Here is a 9,694-nt window from a genome sequence, read left to right on the forward strand (position 1 = left end):
GACAATCACCTTGTAAAGATACAGGAAAAAAAAGAATTGTCCTTTAAATACAATAATCTTATTAACAAGCACGCTAATCAAACATCAAAACTAATTTATTCCACAGCATATGGCATAATGAATATCTCTTAGCTATCAAACCATGGACACATAGGAAAATCATCTGGCCAAATCAATCACAAGATATGTTTCAACTGTCTAACATACTGAGATATATGATGCACAAAAACTCGATAGGAACTGCAAATCCGAATCCATCAGCACAACTAAGGCTGCAAGTTGGGAGCACCATGCATAGCTCCCTGTAGATTTTTAACAGCATTGTCGTAGTTCACAAAACCCATGAACCAGAACTCATGGTTGTCAACAGAGACAACCTGAATATATTTTTCTGCTGGATTTACTCTGCTTGCTGAAGGATTAACTGACCTTAGCTGATGCAGTGGAATTACTACCTGTTTGGATTCCAAGAAAAACCACCAGATGACAGAATGCCAGAAACAAATACAAAATTTGTAGTGTACTTCATTACAAAAGGTAAAAACTATAAACTATAAAAAGAATAAGCTAGATGAGCATAGACATAATTTGTATAAAAACGTCTGAGAAAGTCTATGGATATGGCTTTAGCGAACATGTACTGACAACACAAAATGTTCTGAGTATTAGCAATTAGAAGGAAGAAGAGAACACTAGAATTTTATTGCAGAGTTATTTAGCAAATGCTTGTATTGCAACTAGTTCGTGTGACCTAAACTTTTGAGATCTAACCCCAACAAATTCTCTTGAATCTCTTCACAGTTAACCATTAAATTGAAAAAGTTTGATCATGTTGAATACTGCATCCACATTAAATCAGGCCTTTGGAGGGGTGAACTACACGTTGCTCGATATGACAGTATCCTTGTTTATGCTAATTTAGTTTAGACTTTTGATTCATGTAAGCTCTAAGTAACCTGCCAGTGCTGTGAACATGAGTTAACAAGTGAGATCCAAGTGCAGAAAGAACATAAAATACCAGCATCATATTGCATATCATAATGAATTTTCATTAAGGGAAGTCTAGAAGTTGCACCAATAAAGAAAATGAACAGATTGTTGGTGACAGCAATGCTAATGCAAAGCTCATTCGTCTGCATGTGAAATTATTGTGATGGCAAATTAAGATATTTCTACGCATTGAATGCTAACAAAAACTTAAATGCATTGACCAGATAATGGTTAAAAAATCAAGTATCACAAGTACAAAATCCAAATAACCACGTCAACAGTTAAGCAAAAAGTATTTTAGCATTTTTGAAATATTTTTAATTATTATACAAAATATAAATAATTTGGATGCTGATAAGTCAAACATTACTCATTTCAGAATTTCTCAGTGTGACAACTTATGCTGCACAGGTTGGACATGCCCTTTTATTTATAGGAGTTAGATTTTAGATGTTCATAGTTTAAGTTGACACTCCTGCAAACACACATTGCACTACAATAGTAAAAAATGTTATTACTCCTTTAATTCCATAGTGTTAGTTTAAAATGCAAAAAAGGAAGAAAAAACCATGGCTAAAGAGAAACCTAACCAAAGAATAAGATGAGAAAAGAACCATCTTGCAAGTGTTTAAGAGCTGTAAGATTGAGCACATAAGATGACCAATCATCTTAAGTTCATCTATTACCAACATTCGACTAAGTTATATGAAGTTGGTTATTCTAAGGAACATGCTGGTCCATACTACCAACCAAAGAAAGAATATTTTGCAGTGCACATGCTGGTGAACGTACATAGACAAGTTGGGCAAAATACCTTGTAATAGCTCCATTCAGTTTGATCCCCAACTTTGTATGACAGAGGATTGTCACTACAAAATGCAAGTTTAGCAGTAGAGAGGTATAAAACTCCCATAACAGGCCCAGCAGAAGTAGATAGATAGCATGCATATGACCTTTTGAGTTTCTCTTCAGGAAGTGTCTCGAAAGTCTGTTGGAATATCTTGTCATAACCACCTTCTGCTATGACCTTAGTTGTCTGAGCAATCCTCCCCATCGCTGCTTCTGTGACACTAGGTCCTGTTTTCACTGGATCAAGAAAGATTGTAACCATTTTGCACAGCTAAAATTTTGACCTACTAAAGTTTAAAAAAATACAAAATATGTTCCAACATGCTAAAACATAAGTGCCAAACAAGCATAAAAGAACATGGATAGTAAAAAAGCCGTATAACTGATTAATTCAGCAAAGAGTTGGAATGTAAAATGAACAAGCTCCCAGTTTATGCAATATCGAAAGTCATATTCAATATGTAAATCTGCTTCAAGATTATGTACATATGACGTGTATGGATGTACGTATACATGCATATATGTATGTGTGCAAGAATAAGCTCCCAATTTATGCAATATTTGAAATTGTATTCGCTACGAATATCTGTTTCCATATTAAGCAAGAAGACTGACAGAATGTTGGTTTATATTTTATGTATGCATGTGTATATGCGTGTGTGTGCACGTGAGTCGTGTGTCTGTGGGTGACAAACATAAAAGAAAATGAATAATGAAAAAGCCAAACTGATTTATTCAGCAAAGAATTGGAATATAAAATGAATAAGCTCCCAATTTATACAATATTGAAAGTTGTCTTCAATATGTAAAATCTATTTCCATGATTAAGCAAGAAAACTGAATACTGATTTATATTTTATTATGAATGTATTTATATATGTATGTATGTACTCTCAACTTATGCAACATTGAAAGTTATATTCAATATATAAATCTATTTCCATGATTGAGCAAGACGACTGAATATTGGTTTATGTTTTATGCATGTGCATGCGGGTGTCTACACCAGTTATCTAGCATTTTTGGAGTTCGCATGTACTAGGTTGGGGTTTTTACCTTTTTCTCAAATACAGGAAACATAACAATGTGATTTTTTTTTTTTTTTTTTTTGGGGGGGGGGGGGGGGGGGGGGGGGGGGCTAAGAATAATAAATGATTGTTATTCATAGCTTGTTGTTGTATTAATGTCCCTTATTTAGGATATTAACATTCGATGTATTGAGCAGATGCATATATGAACCAAGTCATTTATTCTATTCTCAAACTACACAGGAGACATCACACCGATCACAGTCTATTGTCACAGATATGTTAGACTTTGGCCACCTTTAGTAAATTACCACAGGTATGCACCTTTTTGAAAACTTGCACCTCAAGTCAATTGCTTCAGACTGCAAGTTATCTTCTTGGTCCATGTTACAGCTTGGCTAACTTGTCATTAGAGTAACTCAAAATAAGTGTGACCGTTTATTCTGCAAAGGAGCTGAGACATGTGAACTTAGCTTTGTTTTCAACGCCATCTTAATCTCCTTTTGTCTTATCCAATTTTAGTAAGAATAAAGTGGATGGTTGATGCTTTATGTTTTACTGGAAATTTGTATTCATTTCTACTGCTTGTTATCCATCATCATTCTTTGGCCACCTTCACAATTCTTACTTAACTGGTAACCAAGGATATAAACTCAGTACTCTAATACCTTGATCATTATATGATTATCTACTAACACAAATAATTATACATCTTAAGTTTTACATTATTACTAAACAAGATTTTCTAAATGATATCTTAGATATTCCATTAACTCATTATTTTTCTTATTTCTCCTTTTTCCCATTTCTTGCCTTGTTTGACATAATTTTTCATATAGTTTGACTAAAATGAATTGAAAGAGCACACCCAAAAATGATGTTACATTTTCTGTTAACTAGTATTCCTATTTCACCGGGTTTCTAAATATTTTTCCTTTATTTTTTTATTTATTGAATTCAAATTTAAATCATGAAATAAAAATGAAACTGCTGAAATTACTGAAAGATTTTGAACCAGGCTAGTATAGAAACTTAAAGTTATAAGCCTGTTCAATAACAAGAAACATAAATTACTGTTTCACAATATTATTCCTTTTACCTAATGTTTTCTCATTTTCATTTTGTTCTTCTTCACTTATTTTTCTATTTATCTCTTTTCAACTCTGTCCAGATGAACATGCGCATACAAAAGAAAGCTTTTTTCAACTTGTGCTACTCTGAACTAGCTGACTTAGGTTGGTTTTAATAGTCCAACCATAATTCAGCGCTCTACCAATAATGTGGTCATTCCATTTTCATACCAGCCAAGTTTCCATTCCAAATTTCCAATATCTGCTATACCATTCTGCTTTCAATTCCTATTCCATCACTTTAACTAACATCTTTAAACACTTTTCTTTTTGTAATAACCATCTTTTACTGGTCTGTTATTTGTTTATCTATTTGTCTGTGCATATACTTAAAGTTACAAGAGGGCTAGAAATGCTAGAATTCAAGGGTTTGGTGTTCCTTATGTCGGGCCACATTTATTCCATCTCCCTATTCATAACAAGCCTCGTCACTATCCTCTTCATCCAACTAGATCATTTTTTTCAAAAAATAAATGCATATTCTTTACTTATTTGGCCTAGTGGTATTCCATACTCAATCCACCTGGGCTTCAATGCATCCTATGTTCAATGTAACTTTACCTATCCATCTAAAGGAGGGTGATAACTCATTCGACACCATTTATTTTAAAAGGAACATATAATTCGTCCCCAACAACTTCTCCATATTATATTGAACAATTTCTATTCATCATACAATAGATCTTTTCAGCCTTTTTAACATTCCTTTAATAAAAATTTTAAGTCATTTCTCTCATGAAGCTTCCTATGCCATTGTTATCCAAGTATGTACCGCCCTTATAGGTTCTCCACCACTTTATCCTTAAATGGCATAATTTCCAGCCTTCCGACAACATACTCATTCTGAACCATCATCTAAAGAGCCAGTCAGAATGAGTGATTTGGCATGACATGTAGCGTGATAATGCCTTACCAATAATGCAGCAACTAAGGGCAGCAATGTTGAGTTGGTTCAGCTTCATGTTAGGTTGAGATATAAGCATTTCAATTAAACTGCCAGCATGAAAACATGTCAATGATTAAAACCAAAACTTGACCTGTTCATTATACAGGTAAGACAGCCTGATCCCCTTAACCTACTTCATAAGAAAATAGAATTGACTTATATCTAACATCATACAGTTAACCTGTTAACCTATCTCGACAAACTTAAACACAAATTAACATAATTTACCTAATATTAAACTAGTTAATCTAATCAAATGTCAATCTACTAATTTTAACTAATTAGCCCCCTATTGCTTTATACAATATTGTAATGACATAATTTTATACCTTATTAAATTGTTTGACAATGGTCACTTTCTTGTTTGGGTCTCCAACGCAATTATAAAATGGGTCAAGATGGGTCGAACAGTCAAGGCTCTAAATCCTTTTGACCCATCCTTTTCGTAAGAATCCTGACCCATTTAATAAATGAATTAATTTTGACACCCTGTTTTTGATCCAAACCCCAATTATGCCAATCCAAATCTACTAACTTTGTGTCGCTTCGTGTAGCGTTGGCGGGTCAGGTCAAGGACTGCAACCCTCAATCAAGGTTGGCATGTTGTCAATTGTGTGTCGACACATTGCCAATGCCAAGCCAACATGACACTGGCATGTGATTACTTAATCCATATTTCTAACTTTAACCTTGTTTGTAGTGATTTTTAGGTTCGTTCTTTCTTTATCTCCACCATGTGCATCATTATGAAACTTGGACTGATATTTATACCCAACATTTTAATCCATCTAATAATGTGAGGATTATTGTGCTTCCATCATTATTTCCCTTTTGAGTCTCAAAGGCATAGGTTACTGAATCACATGAAGGAGAGCGGCTGAATCATCTTAGTCTCGGCGTGGTTGAAGATCAACGTAAGGGTTCATGTCAGCTAAGAGTGCCAATCTTTGGTGAGTCTCAGTTCTAGCCTAGCCTCAAACCAATGGTTTATGTAATCATCATGGGATATAGTAGTTCTGCATATTAGTAGATATTTATCCACCAAAGCTTTCCTTACAGTTCCAAATTCATGTTCAATTACATTTTCACTTAATCAATTCAAAAAATGGCCTTCCTTGTATTCAAAATTCAAAAAAAAAAAAAGAAAACAAAATTTCCCTTTCACTTATTATCAGATGTTCATCCTCCAATGCTTTCCTTATAGTTCCAATTTCAAATTCGATTAGGCAATTCATTTCATTATTTCAAAACTGACCTTCCTTTCCATTCAAAATTTGTAGGCCCTTGTTCTTTGCAAAACCACTATAATTAAGCCAACGACCACATTATGGCAAAAGTATAAGAAGCTACCATTACATATAGCTAGCAAACATGTATTATGAATTATCTGCCAATAAACAAATAAAGAAAGAACTAGAACATGTAAGGATATTATCAAAAGAGTGAGCAATCAAATTCAACTTCCCATCAAATTGCCACAACTCACAAATATCAAGGGGGAAAAAGGTCAAAACTAATCATCCTTTTGCCTCTTTTTGCTCTTCAAACTTTCTGAGTTGTGGTGAAAAATCCATCATTCATTATCTTTCTTTGATGCTTTTTTATTAGCTTTTCATGGAAACCATTTAAAACAGGGTTTGCAGAATAATTGGGAAGTTCAAATGAGAGGCGTGCACATTGAAAAACTGTAATAGATGATATCTTTTAATGTCCTCATAGAATATTCAAATATACATATTTTAGTTAATTTCAACACCTTTTTCCTCTCTTGCCAAGCCAAATACTTGGACACATGTCCGAATCCAATTCTCACATACATGTCCATGCAACAGTGGAGTGCAAATGTGGTACCAGCATTAGAGTGAGATTCGTCACACATAAAAGCAGTACCTTGGTCAAAGTAAGAGCTCCAAGGCTGCCATGGGGTCGGATACTAAGGATGCAATTGCAGAGCATAATAACAGTATGTCTGACCTTGTTTAACACTAGTGCCTTGAACACCTGCAAAGCCTAGCATTTAGGTCTACAGATTAGGATCGTAACAGAGAATACTTTGAATTAGGTTACTTTGTCGTCACTGAGGAAGCAACAAACTTAGACTAAATCGAATTTATTGGGCTTCCATTTTCTTAAGATACATCTTAGGAACTCTAATATCTATATTAGCACCAAAACATTCCACACGGCCGTTTTATCATTTCGCCAAAAACTTCGCAACTAGACTCAACCTCTTTCGTGATCATCAGCTCTGATCTTTCCAGCCTGCAACCCCACCCCTATAGGACTCAAAGTAGAGTCACGTCCATTACAGCTACTTCATGTCTAAAACTTATCGAACTTTAAACAACTTACATCTAACTTCAGTTGTCTCACTAATGATTAACTAAAGTTAACTGAAAACCAAGTGTTTCATAAGTCTAATAATCTATGTCTCTCGTTCAAGAAAATATTTATTACGGTTTTCCCCACACATAATATCGAGCAGATCAAACACAAATGAATAATTCATATAGACAAATAAAAAAGCAAATTCGATTACATAGAAAGAGAAAAAGAACCCTTTTTAATTAATTCATCTAAATCTAATACTCACAGTGCTGCCAAACATTCCCGGCCAAATCCTCGGTCTTCTTTGCCGCTTCCCCTACCTTTTTCCCCCAAGTCCCGAGCACATCACGGACGGTGTCCATCGTATCTATTCATCATAGTCCAAAAAAAAAAAAAATCCAATTAATCAAACAAAATCACACACAAATTCACCAAACCCTATCCATCATAAAACTAATCAAATATTCAAAAGAACAACAAACAGGATAAACAAATCGAACAAAACCAAATCTCTCTAATCTCAGACCAAGGAAATAGCAAAGAGAGAGGGCATACTCTTGGAGGACGAGGCAGCGGGGGCGGGGGTGACGTAGGGGTTGGACTCCGGTGGCATGGTGGTGGCGTGGTGAGCGGGGACGGAGGGCGGCGGAGGGGGCGCGACGTCCTCCGCGTTGAGCTTGGGGTAGGGAGCGTAATCCGATGAGTGCTCACCTTCCGATTCCTTCTTGTTGAGGGGATTGGCGGTGGGATCCATGGCCGCGGCGAGGAGACGGGGGCTCTCGATTGGGCGCGGACGCGTCGGCCTCGCGGCGGTACCTGAGAGGCTGGGACTCTTGGGGAGAGAGGGGCCTTTTCGGCCTTCACGTCGGAACGAGCACCCTCTTTGAGAGACCGGCAGTTGATGACAGGCTAGCGCGTCCAAATCCCAAACAGAATTTGTTTTGGCTTGCACCACACAAAGAGCTGGAGATTAATTACCACATCGCTTCTCAGTTAATTAGTCTTATGTGAAAGTAATTAGCTTAGCAGTAGCTGGTGAACTAAGCGGTGATCTCACAGGTGATCAGAAGTAGTAGTTGTTTATCATGTTAACAAATACTAGTTTATAAATTGCATGATATGTGGGATACACTTTTTTCCCCCTCTATTTTTTAATTATTCTTTACCTAAAATTTAACAATATAATAAAATATAATAAATAAAAATTTTTAATTGTCAAATTTTTGTTGTATATTAAATAATAAACTTTAATGATGATCGAGGATATTAATACAGCATACTAGCATCTACATGGTAAAGGAAGCACTCCAAAATATTTCGTCACTAATACTAGCATCATATAATGCATCGGTATAGTTTTCTCTTTCCTTTTATTGTTCTTGAAATAGAATAAATAATGTAACAAATAATGTTAAATAGAAGGTGTTCAAATTCTATAAAGATCCACCTTCTATATTTTGAGTCAGATCTTTTTTCTAGTTAAAAGAGGACAAAACTTTTTATTTCTTTTATACTAGTAAGTCTGGGCTAAATCGTGTTAGACTCATCTCCTAATTTAAAAAATAAAAATTATGTGAAAAATATTTTTTAAAATTCATGTTTTGGTAGAAAATATATTTTGACTCCTATATAAGCTTTGTGTTCGGTCACAAAGTCAAATTCTTCTAGAATTAGAGATATGACTTTTCGAAGTTCTGATACTCGATTAAACCTTGGATGCTGCGGATCTTGCCCTCAAAGCTTGATCCAGAGTAACCTAAAACAGCTAGATTAGTTAGCGGCAGGTCAAGTGATCCTCTTGGATCAAATCCCACCATATTTGATACCAATAGCCAACTACCACATCTCGGGTGAGTTAGCAGTGATTATTAGCAGCTGATCCAAAGCAACATTGTTTCCGTTTTTCTTATCCCACTTAATTGTTAAATGACCAACAAGATGTCAAGATCTTCTATCGGCAAAAATATAACTACAAAAAAGGTATAATATAACTATAACTATAAAACGAAAATTTTAAGAAGAAAATCAAAAATAATTATCCCATATAGTTATATTATGGTACAATTTAATCATGAGATCCGAATGAAATTGGGTTATCCTAAAAAAGAATATCTAGTTATATTTAATTATTTATCAACGATAACAACTTGTCTCCAAATTTTTAATCCCATTCGGAATCCGAGCTTGAAGCTTTTGTATTGTGTACGGTGGACTTGGGTGTGGGCACTCCTCTTTCTGAGCCCAAATCTGATCAAATCTCGTAATATTTTATTTTTTTACTTAAATAATAAATTCTAGGATTGGCTTGATAACCAATAGAATCTAATTTGTGGTTCCAAGCTCTAAATTTTTTGTTTGATTCGAATAGCGTTATTGGATTACACTCACTAGATTCCTCCATTTTCGAGTTTTTTTAAGGTCAA

The 9,694-nt window shown here is 34.9% G+C and overlaps 1 protein-coding gene across 1 annotated transcript; it reads right to left on the reverse strand.

Annotated features, from left to right (window-relative positions):
- LOC103711009 (GEM-like protein 1) lies at nucleotides 1-8,203 on the reverse strand. The gene is made up of 4 exons (XM_008796973.4): nucleotides 7,827-8,203; nucleotides 7,537-7,638; nucleotides 1,805-2,076; nucleotides 1-455 (listed from the first exon to the last, which is right to left on the reverse strand). Exons 1-4 carry the CDS (start codon nucleotides 8,023-8,025, stop codon nucleotides 267-269), a joined length of 762 nt encoding a protein of 253 aa, XP_008795195.2. The 5' UTR covers nucleotides 8,026-8,203; the 3' UTR covers nucleotides 1-266.
- Between the last annotated feature and the right edge of the window lie 1,491 nt (nucleotides 8,204-9,694).

The sequence above is a fragment of the Phoenix dactylifera genome, unplaced genomic scaffold (assembly GCF_009389715.1).
Source record: "Phoenix dactylifera cultivar Barhee BC4 unplaced genomic scaffold, palm_55x_up_171113_PBpolish2nd_filt_p 000139F, whole genome shotgun sequence".
Lineage (NCBI taxonomy): Eukaryota > Viridiplantae > Streptophyta > Magnoliopsida > Arecales > Arecaceae > Phoenix > Phoenix dactylifera.